Genomic DNA, 15,950 nt, shown 5'->3' on the forward strand with positions numbered 1-15,950 from the left:
TCAAAACCTGGGTTCATATCCTAGTTCTGTGACTTACTGGCCTTTTTGGGTGAGGCACTTTTTGGACAAAGTCCTTCACCTCCTTTGACCTTAATGCTCAACTATGTAATAGTGATAATTCTAGTTCTTCCTTCATGAGTGTTTTAAAATTTAAGAATGGATTAGAGTGTTTTGAGGACAGCCATTCTATCTTGTCTTTGCCCAGCTCCCGGCAAGGGCCTTAGCACAGTTGCGTGCTGAAGAAATAATCAATTATTGAGTAGATTAATGAATACTGGAGGAGAATTTTTTTCTGCACTGGGTTGTAGAGTTCTATTTCACAAGAGATAGACCAAGTACTTGCTTAGCGTACCAGTAAAGGAGGAAACACAGCTCCAATAAATTTTTCAAATAATTTGATATTTTTTAAAAAGCATCTATGTAGTCATCATGTGATAAATAACATACTTGGTTAGACTTTCTTACATTTACTCTTTTTATTTTGAATTATATATGATGTGGGGCACCTTAATCTAGTCATACTTGAGAGACCAAAATAAATATGACCTAGTCCCCTTCCCTGAGAAAAGCTCTGGGGTGAGAGAGACTCAGACACACGCTATAACAACACACTATATAATCAGTGTTGGGACAGAAGGGTCTGTAGGAGGGTTTGTGTGGGAGCTCAAAGAAGCACATTCCTTCTGAGGGGACAGGGGTACACAAATAGGAATGGGATACAGGGTGGGGAAAAGAGAAATCAAATGAGCAATAAGAGAGAGCGACTGAGCTAAGGGGAGAGTAAGCAGAAAAAGAAGCTACATTGAGAAAAATGGAAAGTTGGAAGTAGGGAGGGGGGAGTGGCAGGCATGCAAAGACAGAGTCCCGTTTTGGAGGCGGAAAGTGGCAGGACCCCTTACGGCCAGGACTGGTGGTGGGGGGCAGGCTTAGACCTAAGGAGAGGCTGGAAGAGAGCGAACTCTGTCTGCACCCTTAAAGTGGATGAGGTAAGCTGAAGTACTCAGTTTTAGTGAATACCCTGAGGGGGCCTCCGGGCTGCGGCTTCGACTTGACTGACTCCACAGACCCTTAAGATTTAAAGAAAACCTGAGAGAGGTTCAGGACCTAACAGCATCAAAGTGGTTGGCTTTAGAGGTGGTTGGACCTGGTTCGCGCGGGAGAAAGGAGGCGGCAGAGTTCCCTTTGGGCCACAGAAAGGAGAGATCTGGGCTTAATTTGGGCCTCAGGAAGTAGGGATAGGGACGTGGTTGGGACTGCAGAAAGGAGGGATTGAGAAATCACTCAGGTGGTATAAAGAAAGGAGCAGAATCCAGTTTAGGAGGGAGATAGGAGACTGCAGGACCCCGTTCAGGTTGGAAAAGGGGGCAGGACCCAGTTCGGGCCAAAGAAAGTAGGGATCGGGACACGGAAAAAGGAATCCCTTTTGAATGGCTGAAAGAACTCAGCTCAAGCGGGAGAAAGGAGGGCTAGGATACGGTTTCTGGTCTGAAAAGGGAAAGGCCAGAGCCTGGTAGGCTTCGCGAACAAGGAGTACACAGAAGGCTTAATACTGTTTGTTTTGGGAGTGGGGTATCCATGTTGCAGAAGGGGTAGGACCGTGAGACACTTACAGACGTGGAAGGGCGGGAGCGGTGTTGGGGAAGCGCTGGTGAGGAGACGTACTGCAGAGCGGAGGGAGGGGGTGTATAGGAAGGGGCGGTGCTTGGCTCTACCGCGGTGTTGGGGAAGAGGCGTTGCAAGGAGGTACTGCAGAGCTGAGAGAAGGAGCCAGTGTTGGGGGAAAAGTTGCATCGAGAGAGACGTGATGCATTTAGGAGTGGGCCGGGGTGTGGCCGAGGTGTTCTGTTGTTCTGATAGCGGGAGGTGTGTGTTTGGGAATGAACCGGTAAGAGATTGTCTGGTTCACCAAACTGCCTGTGTGCTGAGGGCCTTGAAGAAAGGCTTCCGTTGGGAAAGTGGATGAGTCTGAGATGGGAGGCTCTGGTTGGTGCGCATGCGTACTATCAAGTTGCAGTAGGGGACGTGCGTTTGTGGGTTCTTGGAAAAAGGAGCTAGTGCTTGGAAATCAGATGACCTGGGTTCTTAGGTATGGGAACCCAGATGTTGAAGGGTTTGGGGACCAAAGTTAGGTGAGATCTCCTCCCCCTCATTCTCCCCTAACACAGGTCCCTTCCCCTCAGGCTCAGCTGTTACCCAACCTCCCAGAAGGATGGATAGGAGAAATGACTACGGTTATAGAATGTCCCTGTTCCAGGTGAGCCCCTTCTTGACTCTTACTAGGCAGTTTGCCCTTTCCTAAGTTCAGCTACTGCTCTTGGGCCCCCTACCACCCTGCACCTGCTCAGCCTGTCTCAGCCCTCCCCTGCGTGGTGGAGGGGGAGAAGAAAACCTGCCTGACTCTATCCCCTGCTCCCTTCCCCCACTCCCTTTCTACATCGGCTATTACTCAGAGGAAGATTCAGTCTTTGTGGACAGGGTGGGCTGTAGGAAGGTCAGATGGTCCAGAGGATCATAATCTTAAATGTATAGGGCCCTCTGACTCCCTCTGGGAGTCTGGGGCTTCCTTTTTCTCCAGACGTACGGGCTGAGGCCACAGAAGAGGACAGTATCTTGCTGATGCATACCCTGTTGTCAGTAACCAAGGACCCTCTGACCATAGACCCACCAGTTGCCAACAGGCCTAAGAAAAGCAAGACAAAGAAGGTCTCTATCAAGGCTTTTACTGAGGCCATACCTACTGTCCCTCTGGTCTCACCTGCCAATGAGATTGCTACCAACAAGTCCAAAGTAACTTTGCAGGCCTTAAACCTGCCAATCATCCCCCATATCACCCAGGCTTCAGTTACCACTGAGGCAGCCAATACTTAGGCTTCTTCAGCCACTGCTCAGCCTAAAAAAGCCAACAAGACAAAGAGAATTACTACTAAAGCAACCCAATCCTCCCAATCCCCAACTGGCAGTGAGGGTGTTATTACACAGATCAAGATACCCTTGCAGGCCCTAAACCTACCAGCCATCCCTCAGACTATCCAGGCTCCAATTGCCAATGAGTTAGCCAATTCCCAGGACTTGATAGCTTCCACCAAACCTAAGAAAGCTTCCAAGGCTAAGGAGGCTGTTGATAAGGCCACAGCTAGTGCCAGCAAGATCTTACCAGCTCCAACTGCCACCCACACAGCTACCCCCCAAGGCCAAACTATGAGACAGCCTATACCCTGGCTGCAACAACCTCTACCCAAACCAAGAAAGCCTCCAAAGCCAAGAAGGCAGCTGCTAAGTCCATAAATACTGACACTGAGCTCTTAGAGGCTCCAAATTGCTACTGAGGCAGTTACCAGGCAGATTGAGGCCTCAGAAGAAGCTATCTGGCCCAAAAAATCCAAGAGCAGGAAGGCTTCCAATAAGGACCCAAATTCTGCTTCTGAGGACTCTGAGGTCCCAGCTACCTCTCTAATGATCACCAACCAAGCCCTAGCAACCACCCTCTGAGGCAAGAGAGGTTCCAGGGCTTGGAAGGTTGCTGCTAAAGCCCAGGCAGCTGAAAGCCAGATGCAAATTGCTGACCAAAAGGCCCAGACCAACATCAGTGCCCTTAAAACCCAGGTTGCTACTGCTGTCCAAGCCCTGGCAAATGACCACCTGGCTCAGTTGAGTCTGGTGCCCACAACCAGGACCCAGGGCAAGAGGAACCAAAAGGTGAGATCTCTGACATCACCATCTTTGACTTTGTGCCTCTCTTTTTCCATTCCTCTACTCCTGGTTTGTTCATTTCTTCTATAAAAGTTTACTGAGCATTTTTACTTTGAACCAGATCCTGTGTTCAGATAGGCTATAGGAGATGCTGAGAAGAATGTGATATAGTTTCTGTCCTCTGGCAGTTCACAGACTGGTGGGGAAATAAGACATTCATACACTTAGCTACTACCTGGATGTAATTCACCTTGTATTTACATAGTAGCTACCACATACCAGGCTTTGTGTTGGGCACATTCATACAGGTTATGTGTTTATATCTTGAAAGTAATGCTTACCAACTAGGGATCATAATCCTGGTTTTACAGATAAGGAAACTGAATCCCAGAGAGGTGAACTGACTTGTCCAAGGGGTATAGCTAGCACATAGTAGAGTCAGTAGTGGACAAAGGAAGAGGAGGAGCCTCAGGCCCTGCCCTTGGGTTGCTCCTGGCCTGGAGGGGCAATGAAACTCCTGCCTAGAAGACAGTGAAAGACAGGTCTAGGACTCAGGGTGACCAATGGCTGGTCAGGCCCCACTACAGGGGAGGGTTTAAGGGGGCTTTCTACAAGAGGCAGGGTGAAGAGACAAAGTCATCTCTTTCACCTGGTGACTCTGGGCATTCCTTCTTTCTGATGATGCAGTTCAAGCATCTGAATGGGGATAAGAGAGGTGGCAATAATTACAGAGGATCACATGGGGCCAGAGGCCTCCTCCACCCCAAGATGTGGCCATTTTGCAAGAAAGGGTAAGAATCCAGTGCAGCCCAGTCTTTTCTTCCTTGCCTACCCTCTTCTCTGCCATCCTTTCAAGTTTTCTACAAACATACCAAGATCTCCACATCTATTCCTCCTCTACCAGGCAAATAAGTTCGTGAAATATCTGCTGGTTAAGGACCAGGCAAAGATCCCCATCAAGCGCCAGGTAGAGTCCTGCAAACCCTCCTCCCTGAGCTTTGCTCTCCACTCCACTCCTCTCCCGCATGACCTGGGATGTAACCCTTTACCTTTATGGCCTCATTCTCTCATACCTCCACCCCTACCTGCCTCACACTATGCCATGGCTATTAACACAGTTCAGGACTCTGGCTGCACTGACCCCACAAGACTGGCAAAAAGGCTGCAACTCTGTGTCCCCTGCTCAGCCCAGCTGCTCCTACCTCTCCCTTCCTGCAGACATACTGAAGGATGTCATCTGAGAATATGATGAGTATTTTCCAGAGATCATTGAACGAGCAAGTTACACTCTGGAGAAGGTAAAGGGGCAGCCCTGGGGTGTGGGCACAGTGGGGAGGCCTTGAATTAACAAAGGTACACATGTCCTTTCTGGGAGGGACCACAGAGACTCGCTAATCCACTGTACAGATGGGCAGACTTGCCTATGGAGGGGTGTATATGAGCCATGGGTCACACAGCAAGTCAGTGGTAAAAACACAGCTAGGACCCAAACCACTCAACTAGCCCTGGCTTCTGTCCACTACTGGACATACCCTGTAATGTATTTCAGATGCTCACCTCTCCCTTCCATTCCCCATGCTCTGTCTCCCTAGATTCTCACTAATCACAAAGATAATGTTGATAACAATAGTACATTTATTGCATGTTTACTATGTGCGAGGCACTTAGCTAGTGCTTTATATGCATTGTCTTACTGATTTCTCATTTAAACAAACAAACAAACAAGCAAAAAAACCTAGGTACCCAAAGAGCTAGAGAATGTTGAAGAAGCTGAGGGATGCCTAGGCTGAATATGGTGATCTCACAAGCTGTTTTTTTTTTTTTTTTTTTGCTTGGCAGATGTTTCGAGCCAATCTGAAGGAAATTTATAAGCAAAGTAGCTTGTATATTCTCATCAGCACTCAGGAATCCTCTGCAGGCATACTGGGAATGTAAGCTGAAGGGGATGAGGTGGGAGGGGGAGTTTTGTCCATGGTACTACCCCTTCCCTGTCCTCTCTCCCCACATCCTCTTACACAGTCAGGAAAAACGGGGCCTAAAAAGCCCCTGGTCCAGCTCCTGCACCTGGTTGGAGCTCTGCACACAGTAGTGGTGCCCGATTGTGACTGCTTGAAGGGTATAGAGGCCTGGGGTTGGGCATTCCTGCTGTCAGGTTTTCTGTCTCTCCAGAGGCTTCCCAGGAAAGGAGGCCTGTCATTGCTTGTCTCTTCCTGCTGGTGCCTGGCCTGGCCTTGTAGAGTGGTTTTAAAGGGAAGGCTCCCTGGTGCAGGTAGATCATGATGCTCGAAGGGCAGGAAGAGTCATCAGTGGGGCTGTGCCTAGAGTTCTTGAAGGGTTGAGGGACCTGGGTGGCCATGGTCTGAATTCCATGTGTTCATTTTCTGCCCATCTCCTCTTGCCTCCCTTGCAGCTGTCATCTAGGAGGTGCTACGCAAGTTAGGGCTGCACCCTGGGTATGATTGAGCTCTCTGGCAAGGTCCCAGGATTGCATCAGCCTGGTGGTCTGCTGGACTGGGTGGGGGGTTCCGGATTGGGTAGAGGGCCTAGAGTTCTGACCTGGATGGATGGGGAAATGGTCCTGAACTCTGCTCTCGCTCTCCTCCATGTCCTCTAGCTCTTCTAAGTTGAGATCTAAGGCCTTCAGGGCATCCCTAACAAAGAACCATCTGTCCTCACATACTTGCTTCTAGTGACCATGAACTCACTACCTTCCTAGCTTCTTTTGAGAGTGCTCGTGCTAGAGAGGTCTCTTTTATGTTGGGAAATGCCTCTGCCTTCATATTGGCAGTTATGATTTCTGTTCATACGTTATTTTTCCCATTGTCAGGGTGAGGCACTCGCTCTTTGGGGAAGTGAGGACGCTCATCACAGATGAGTTTGTGAAGCAGAAGTAAGTAGTGTCTTGGGTCTTTGTCTGGCCTTGAAGTATTCTCAGTGTGCTGGTCTGGTTCAGAAAGTGCTTAATCAGTCCCATTCTTACACTAGCCTTAGAGGGCTGGGCATCCTCTGTCCTAGAACTGAGGCCTACCCACAGTTCCCATGGGTGAACCTTTCCAGGGCATAACCAGACCAAACACAAGGTCTTTTCCGTGGGATGTGCTCAGAGCCAGGGACCTGCAGAATTGGTTCTCTGTTTAAAATATATCCAACAGTAATTTGGGTTTACTCCTCATATGTGTCAGGGTATTTTGGCCTTCCTGTGACTTCATAACCTGCACATGTTTCTCCTGCAGCACCAAGTGACTACTTTGCATAGGGCCAATGGGAAATGGCTCAGTATTGGAGGCCAAGACCATGAACTGTATTTGGGAGTGAGTCTGGGGCTGGAGGATCTTGGAAATCCTTTTCCAGGATCTTAGTTTAGTACTTGTTTGGGCAAGTTGCCACCTGGTACCCAGTGGCTAGACAACAGGTTTGCTTGGCTAGAAGCAAGTTTCATTTCCTCTCTCCATGGTACTTGGAGTATAAGAGTCCCCAACAGCAGACCACCTGAGTATGAGTTCTTCTGGGGCTTGTGCTCCTACCATGAGACTAACAAGATGAAAGTCCTCGAGTTTGCATGTGCAAGGTAATAGGAGAGATACCCTGACTTGGCATATCAATGGAATGGGATATCGCTGGCTGGGAAAGGCTACATGTAGGAATGGGCAGGTAGAGAGCAGCCTGCAATTCATATATGAAGATTATAGAGCCTCATTTATGTCCTAGAGTGCTGCTAGATGTATAGTTTGTCTCATTTATTCCTCATACCTACTCTCTTATCGTTTCCCATATTACAGATGAAGACACTTAGCCTCAGTGAGCTTAAGTAACTTGTCCACAGTCGCACAGCACCTAAGTTAAGAGCTGGAATTAGATCTCAGCACTAACACATGGTAGAGCCCCATAGTAGGTGCTTAATCTATAATTACAAGGTCTATTTCCTTATAGTGATTATCATTCCTATCTCAGGTGCAGAAGAAAGACCCCAAGGACTGGGCTGCTCAGTATCATGAGGCTGTGGAGATGGAAGTTCAGGCTGCAGCTATGGCTGATGCTGAGGCTGAGGCCAGGGCTGAGGCAAGAGCCCAAATGGGGATTGGAGAGGAAGCTGTGGCTGGGCCCTGGAATTGGGATGAAATGGTATTATTGACTGCTTAACAAGGGAAGAGTTAGGCAATGAAGCTCAGGCCTGGAGCAGATTCTCATTTGCAATTGAAGCCAGAGCCCAAGAAAATGCAGATGCCAGCACCAATGTTGACTTTAGTGGAGGAGGGTGGTACACCCAGCCACAGTGGTGGCTTTGGTGGTGGAGCTGGCATTACCTTTGGTGGTGCACACAGCATCAGCGCCAGTTTCAGTAGCACTGCCAGCATTAGCTTTGGTGGCATACCCAGCACTAGTGCTAGTTTTAGTGATGGAGCCAGCGTTAGCTTTGGTGGTGTACCCAGTACCAGTACCAGCTTCAGTGGTGGAGCCAACTCTAGTTTCAGTGGCCCACTCAACACCAGTGCCAGTTTAAGTGGTGAAGCCAGCTCTGGCTTTGGAGGCACACTCAGCACATCTGCTGGCTTCAGTGGTGTGCTTAGCACCAGCACCAGCTTCGGCAGTGCACCCAGCCCTAGTGCGGTCTTCAGTGGTATATTCAGCACCAACACTGGCTTTGGCAGAACACTCAGCACCAGTGTGTGCTCTGGTGGCTCTCCCAGCTCTGGTGCCAGCTTTGGTGGAACATTCAGTACCAGTATCTGCTTCAGTGGCTCTCCCAGCACCAGCACTGGTTTTGATGGTATACTCAGCACCAGTGTCTCCTTCAGTGGTTCTTCCAGCACCCATGCTGACTTTGGTGGCACACTAAGCACCAGTATCTGCTTCAGTGACTCTCCCAGCACTAGTGCCAGCTTTGGTGGGGCACTCAGCACCAATGTTGGCTTTGGCGGTACACCCAACACCAGTGCTGGCTTGACACCAGTGCTGGCTTTAGTAGTGTTGGCTTCAGCAGTGCACCCAGCACCAGTGCTGGCTTTGGTGGTGCATTCAGCACCAGTGCTGGCTTCAGTGGAGCACTTAGCACCGCTGCTGACTTCGGTACTCCCAAAAACAACTTTGGCTTTGGTGGCGCTCCCAGTACCAGCCTCTGCTTTAGCAGTGCATGTAGCACCAACCTATGCTTTGGTAGCCCTTCTCTCACCAGTGCCTGCTTCAGTGGTGCTACCAGTGCTAGCCTTCGTGATGGACCCAGCACCAGTGCTGGTTTCAGCTTTGGCAACAGGTTAAACACCAGCGCTGGCTTTAGTGGTGGTGGACTGAGCACCAGCGCTGGCTTTGGTGGCCGACTAGGCATCAGCGCTAGCTTTGGTGGTGAACTGGCCACCAGTGATGACTTTAGTGGTGGACTAGGCACTAATTCTGGTTTTGGCAGCACACTTGGCACCAGTACTGGCTTTAGTGGTGGTCTCAGCACCAGCGATGGCTTTGGTTGTGGTTTCAACACCAGTACTGGATTTACTGGTGAACCCAGCACCAGCTTCGGTGCCAATTTTATTGTTGGCTTTGGCAGTGGACCAAACACTGGTGCTGTCTTTGGTGGTGGACCAAGCATTGGTACTGGCTTCAGCAGTGGACCAAGAAGCAGCGCTGGCTTTGATGGTGGAGCCACCAGCCTTGGTGCCTGTGGCTTCTCCTATGGCTAGTGAGGTTTCAGGTAATTACAACCAGGGCCCATAGGGGATAGGTAAAAGAGGTCAGGATTATAAGACACCCATAGGTGGGAGGGAGATGGAGGCAATGAAGGAAGTATGAGAAAACAGTATATTTGGTGCCAAAATGTGTTCCTGGTTGGTGTTTTGTTTTCAGGTTTATTTCCCATGTTTACAGGTACTGCTAATGAATTGCAGCGGTCTTTCCCATGGAGCCAGGATACATCCTTGGAATCTTTCCCTGCACAGCAGTCTAAGCAGCTACTATTAATCAGCTGAAGATGACATGCTTTATAAAATCTGTTTGCTTTCCTGCTTTACTGTTTACTCCCTGTGTGCTGTAATTTTTTTGGTATCAGAGTTGTTACATTAAATTTGCAAAATTAATTGAAAAGTTTTTTTACTGTCTTTTAATGTGCTTAGGTTGTTGTGACTGACATTTTAGGTTTATAGAAAAGCTCAAGCTCAGCATAACTCTTTGGGGGGTAGGTGGGGCTCCAGCTTTAGACTAAGAGGTAGTATGACTCTCATGGGATAAGGAAAGCAGGTATGCTTTCCTAGGGAAAGCATGGCAGACAAGGAGATAATGGCTTGAGCAAAATATGGAGGAGGAAAGCATGAAGCAGAAGGCAGAGGGAGGGGAACCCAACAGTAAGTATACTTTCATTTTGAGGAGTTTGGGTAAGAATGGAAGGATAGAGGGAGGTAACAAGAGGTAGACATGGGAACAAGAGAGAATTTTCTTGGGATATGAGAGAGAGAGACTTAAGCATCTTACATAGCCTGTGGAGTAAAAACCAATAGAGAGGGACAGGCACTAGATATGGAAGTCAGAGATTGACTGAAGCAGTCCATCCCTGAGAAAGATGGGATGGGATACGGTGCCAGAGAATAGAGGTTGACCCTGACTTTGAACAGGATTTAAGGCTATCTGTGGAAGCAAATAAGTATAGATTTGCTTCAAGCAGTGATCAGCAACCCTGTAGTAGATTCCAACAAAAAAAAGGATGTGGGTTATACATGGTTTGGGTCTTTCTGGGTGGTTGTGATAGAAGGACAGGGGAACAAAGGCAGCAAGTGTTCCCAGTACCTGGCCCATAATAGATTCATGGAGATGGCTAATGAGATGGACTGTTGGATCCAAGCTAGCTGGGGATGGAATAACAATGAGGAGAAAGAGGACTGATGCAGTACAAGTACAAATATTGTTCATTCAAGAAATAGCACTTGCCTGTCTTCTGTGTGGCAGGCATGTTACTAAGTGTCCTGAGGATGACACAGAGAGCCGTAAGGACTGAGAAACCAGTGGTTAGGCATTGAGATGCTTGTATTTAAGAAGTTAGGGTAAGGAGAAGTCTAAATGATGTGAAGATCCATGGAGTGGCTGGCTGAAGGGGAGGAGATGATCACTGGCATTGAGGGGATCAGGTGCCTGAGAAGCCAGGGTATTGGTTGGGTCATTCATATGGACAGTGAAATCACTCAGGAGGCAGCAAGAGTTGGAGTAGAAAGGAGCACTGTGGTTCAAATGATAGATTCTTCTCTAAATGAAGGATGAAGATGTCATGTACCCAATCACACTGCTCATCAAGGAACAAGACCCACAGGCACTCACAGGGACCTATCTCCGTCCCCATCTTTGGAGGTGCTGCCCCAGAACCCTTCTCTCCAGGAAGCCCTCACCCATTCCCCACCGCCACAGCACCAGAGCCCCTTCACAGGGTCATAATCTTAAGGACAATGGGGGAAGCCTCACAATGACCTCTTAGCCCCTCCTGTAAGCAGTAAGAGAAGCCTTTATTGGTCAGAGAATAGGAATTTAGAAAGAAAAACTAACTAAGCTTCATCCAGAGTTATACAGCTCCTTGGCTGTGGCCAATAATCAAGACCTGTTTTGGAGCTTGCTGAGAATTTCTTCACTGGAAGCAGGGCTCTCCAGTGAGACCAAGGCCATAGTCTTCTCAGGATAGGAGAGGAGCAGGGATAGAAGCTCCGCCAGGTGGGAAGACAGTAAGGAGAGGCAGTTTGGCCTCCTGGGAAAGGCTCAATAGTGGGCAGGAACAGTGTCCAGGGCTTCCTCAGGTTCTCGGGTGATGTCCACATTCTGAGAAAAGATAGCCCAGGATTAATAGGAAGGAGACAGAGGTGTATGGCCCCAACCCCTCCCCTGCCTCCTGTCCTCATTGCTAGGTTCCCTTCCTTCATCAAGGCCTGGATTCTGACCCTCTCTTGAGGCAGGCCTGGTGGGGGGCATCTCATCCTGAGGCCTTTTTGGCAGGACTTCTCTAGGCCTGCATCTCTATGGTGCCTCAGGTTTGGGTTACAATTCCTGTATTTCTGCTGATTACTCTATCTGTTGGTGCAAAACACCCAGGATCTGTGGAGTTTGGGGAGCTTTACTGTGGAGGAGGGGCTTTTACTGTGTGCTGTGTCCACAGCCAGCCTCGGCCATGGAGTCCCCCACCTACCTCAGGCTTCTCCCGATGTGTGTTCACTGCTTCCACATTCAGGTAGATGGACTCCACTTTGCAGCCTCAGAAAAGAACAACCCCCATCCATAAGTCTCAAAGGTAAATACAGGTTTTCCCTGAGGTGCCATCCCTACCCCCCCACCCACCCACAGCTCCATGCTATGCAGATTGTGACTGCCTTGTAGGGGAGGAATTTAGACTAGCTGTGGCGTGTGTGGGAAAGACCTAACAGGCAACAAAATGAGGCTGTCCTCCCAGCTCTGCTCTTAACAGTCTCTGAGTTCCCTGGGCCTCAGTTGCTCATTTGTAAATGCGGATGGCGATGATACAGATGATCTCTGGGGCCTCTCCCAACGCTTGTGGTATGTGAGACAGCAATCTTTATAATATTGATGGAGCTCTGGATCCTCCAAGCTATGTTAGGTGCTGGAGTGGTAGAAGAGACCTGAGGCCACTGCCTTCGGATGATCAGTCCCAGGTAAAATTTATTAACGGGACAATGTGGTTAAGGCAACACCAGAGGTGTGGACAAGGGCGTTCTAGCCTGAAGAGGGAGGAGGGAGGCATCAATGAGACCTGGGGCTGCCAGAGGAGGCCCAATGCTGTTGAAGCCCCTTAGCTCCATCCTGGTGGATTACAACCCTACTTCAGGCTTCAGTATGCCATTCCGCTCTGTTCACACCCCAGAACAGATATGATTTGTTCCCTTCCCTGCTCACGAACCTTTCATGGCTAACTAATGCTCCAGAAGAGAATCTAACTGCCCAGGCTGGTCTTTGAGGCTGTTCTTCAATCTGGTTGCAACCCACACTTCTTCTTCTGGTCCCCATTGGGCCTCCCACTAGTTTTCCATGTCCTTCACCTGTACCACTCCCCACCAAACCTAACCTATTAAAATCAAATCCTGCTGCATGTGAGCCCTTCTGCAGCTCAGTGCTCTGATAGAGACAGAGAAAGCTGGGGCCAGACCCCGCATTTAGAGGCCATTCCAGGCCTTCCCTGTTCTCATTCTAGTTCCACAAGTCCCACCTCCACCAGAACATCCAACTACGCACTAAAGGAACCTCCCCCAGGACTCTGGTGGGCACATGGAAGGCACTGGGGGCATGCTTATGGCCTCTATGTGCCTTTCCTTGGATGAGGCGGGGCAGTCACCATAAGCCACAGGTGTGAGTTTGAGCACTGTGTGCAGAGGGCACTTGAGATAGGGCAGCTCATCTGGAAAGGAGGAGAGAACAGCTGTCAGAGAAGGACAGCACTGGAGGAGGGCACCACCTCCCAGGCTCCAGGCTTGCACCACCCTGCCCGTTCCCCAAGGACTGCCTCACTGGGCCATGGGCTCATGCTCCCATACTCTGTAGGGGGCAGTGCTGAGATCAGGTTGGGCAGGGAGGGAGAGAGCAGAGAGGTAGCCTCAGGAGCAGGGATGGAGGAAGACCCTGGGAAATGCAGACAGACTGCAGGTCCCACAGGAGGGTCAGGCCGGCCACCTCAGTGACGGGTCTACCTCCTAACTAGCAGGGCAAATAGGAGACAAAGGCAGGCCTCCCTCCTGCCCGCAGCCTTGGGCCTTCCACAGGTGCCCCCACCTCAAAGGCTCAAATTCATCTTAGCAGGTGTTTCCTGAGACCCTACTATGTGCAAGAGCCTGAGGCGGAGTTTGCTTGGCACTTGAAAGCTCCCACAGCTTTCTCCCCAGCCCAGGCTGCTCTTTCTGACTCCTCATGGGCAGCCCTGAGAGGAGGGGAGGATTAGGCCCATTTAATGGATGAGGAAACTGAGGCCCCAAGTGGGAAGACTCTTGGCCTGAAGTCACACAGCCAGGAAGTGGCAGAGGGACGACTCGAACCCAGGACTCTCTGAGGTGAAGATGTGTGCTCTGCACACTGCAGTCTGCTGTCACTGCCCTCGAGGGGCTCATGCGGTTGTGTGGGTGACACACCCACCTACTCACCACTCTTCATTGACACCCACCCATCCACACACCCACACTGCACATACCACTCCCCATCTGCCTTCATTCAGCAGGAAATCCACTCCTCCTGGCTTCCCTGTCCTGAGGGTCCTTCTAGGCCTGCCACCACCCTCCCAGCCTCCCAAGACATCAGGTTAGGCATATCTCAGGGCAGCCACTCTCCTCCTCCCCCTTGTCTTCATCACCATCACCTTCATGCCCTGAGCACTTTATCCTCAGGGATACTCTTCGAGGGTTCACCATTCCCCATTGTACAGATGAGGAAATAGAATCAGAGGAGGGAAGTGACATTCCTGAGGTCTCAGACCCAGCTCTGCCACTGCCTCAATAAGTGGCCTTGGCCCAGTATCTTCTCTCTCTGGCCCTCAGTGTCCCCATCTCTCACAGGACTAGATGTAGCTCCAAGGTCCTGTGGGGCTGCAGTCTAAGTCACATCATCTTTCTGAGCCTCAGTTTCCTCACCTGAGGAAGGGGTGTGAGAACATCTGCCCTGCCCAGCTCCCCAGGAAATTGTGAGAAGCCCTGTGCATGAAAGCAGGAGGGAAGTGGGAGTGGAGAAAGCAGTGCACAAGCGGGAAGTGCACATGCCCTCTCACACTCCACACACATCTGAGAGGGGAGGGCCTCTGGAACGCACCTGGGATCAGCTCCTAACCCTGCTACCTTGAGCCCTGTGACTTTGGGGAAATCACTTCACCTCTCTGAGCCTCCATTTCCTCATCTGGACAACGGGGTTAGAGTGCCTGCCTCACAGTCTCAAAAGATAGCACTAAACTGTTGAGATATGAACAGTATCAGAAATCTAGCAGCCCAAGAACCCCCATGCAACCCTCACTGCCTTTTACCAGTGAGGAAATTGAGGACCATGCAGAGGAAATGACTTGTCCAATGTCAGGTTCTCAAGTTCCCTGGGTTCCAATTCTGGATGACTCCTTATTACACATGCTCTTTATTTTGAAACTAGCATCGTAGAAATGATCCAAGTTTACAGGACATTACAGACTTCAGATATCAGTTTCCATTGTCCTCACATACTCTCAAAATATCATGGAAATGCCATCACTTTAGCATCACATGAGAAATGGACTCTCACACCTGAAGGTGATATGCAACAGTCCTTTGTCTGGCCACCTGCCCTAGTTTGCGGTTCATCATATGTAGCTAGTGTATAGATATTCTTAAAATATAATGTCTAGAAATCATAATTTGAAAAAATTTGAAATGCAAACATTGCTATCATGGGAAAATCATCCCTCCAGCAAAGACAGAAACCTATAATCAGGATAATGTGGCCATGACAGGCCCCACTATCACCTGATGACAGCAGGCTCCAGAGAAAGACTGGCTAAGCTTTTTCAGCTTGAGGCAGACTGTTAATGTTGGCTTTGGAAATGTTAGCTCAGAATAATAATAATACTAATGCTAATGCTAATATTAATACTAATACTAACAATAGCCGCTAACACTTATATAGCCTACACTATCATGAACTGTTCTAAGCTCTTTACATACGTTGACTTATTTAAACCTCATCATTGTTCTCTGAATTTTACAGATAAGAAAACTAAAGCCAGAGAGGTTAATTTGCCAAAGGTAACACAGCTAGTATGTAGCAGAGCAAAAATTTGAACTCAGGCATCCTGGTTCTAGATACTGTGCTCTTAACCACTAACATATAAAGCTCCAGTTGCTGATGTCAGGGTCTCAAATCATGTACAGCTTTGCACACCATGAACAGAGAGGAAGGTGGTACCTGAGCTCTTATCCAAGAAGTAAGCCAGGAGGCACCGTATGACAGCCTGGTGGCAGATCACCAGTATATTCTCCTGTCGCTCTAGTTCCATTATAACTGGCTCCAGCCACTGAACCAGATCCTCATAGGACTAAAGGTGAGAGAAATGCTTGGGTAAGAAAGGGAGATGAGGCACATTTATTATGTTGAGAAATTTCCCTTCTATACCTATTTGATTGAGAGTTTTTATCAGGAATGGGTGTTTGACTTCATCAATTGAGATGACCATGTGATTCTTTCCTTTTATTTATGTGGTGGATTATGTTGATTGATTTTCTAACGTTGAACCATCCTTGGATACCTGGTATGAATCTTACTTGGTCGTGCTGTATTATTTTTTTATT

The 15,950-nt window shown here is 49.1% G+C and overlaps 2 protein-coding genes and 1 non-coding gene across 3 annotated transcripts in view; 2 read left to right on the forward strand and 1 right to left on the reverse strand.

Moving 5' to 3' along the window:
* The first annotated feature begins 2,209 nt into the window (after positions 1-2,209).
* On the forward strand, positions 2,210-9,362 carry LOC101343919 (trophinin). The gene is given in 17 exon segments (XM_023743065.1): positions 2,210-2,254; positions 2,530-3,196; positions 3,199-3,317; positions 3,319-3,696; positions 4,378-4,417; positions 4,420-4,481; positions 4,595-4,653; positions 4,904-4,988; positions 5,530-5,613; positions 5,710-5,806; positions 6,101-6,143; positions 6,518-6,580; positions 7,154-7,253; positions 7,642-7,812; positions 7,815-7,942; positions 7,944-8,623; positions 8,665-9,362. Coding segments are annotated over 17 exon segments (3,519 nt in total).
* Positions 6,782-6,910, forward strand: LOC111822919 (small nucleolar RNA SNORA11). Its single transcript, XR_002825999.1, has one exon. It is a non-coding gene; the product is annotated as a small nucleolar RNA SNORA11 (small nucleolar RNA).
* A 2,050-nt stretch (positions 9,363-11,412) lies between the features above and the next one.
* The window catches only part of PFKFB1 (6-phosphofructo-2-kinase/fructose-2,6-biphosphatase 1), a 105,393-nt gene continuing 100,855 nt past the window's right edge, over positions 11,413-15,950 (reverse strand). Inside the window, 4 exon segments of the mRNA XM_004389135.1 lie at positions 11,413-11,472; positions 11,837-11,901; positions 12,995-13,057; positions 15,568-15,697. Coding sequence (XP_004389192.1) covers positions 11,413-11,472; positions 11,837-11,901; positions 12,995-13,057; positions 15,568-15,697 — 318 coding nt within the window.

The sequence above is a fragment of the Trichechus manatus genome, unplaced genomic scaffold (assembly GCF_000243295.1).
Source record: "Trichechus manatus latirostris isolate Lorelei unplaced genomic scaffold, TriManLat1.0 scaffold00233, whole genome shotgun sequence".
Lineage (NCBI taxonomy): Eukaryota > Metazoa > Chordata > Mammalia > Sirenia > Trichechidae > Trichechus > Trichechus manatus.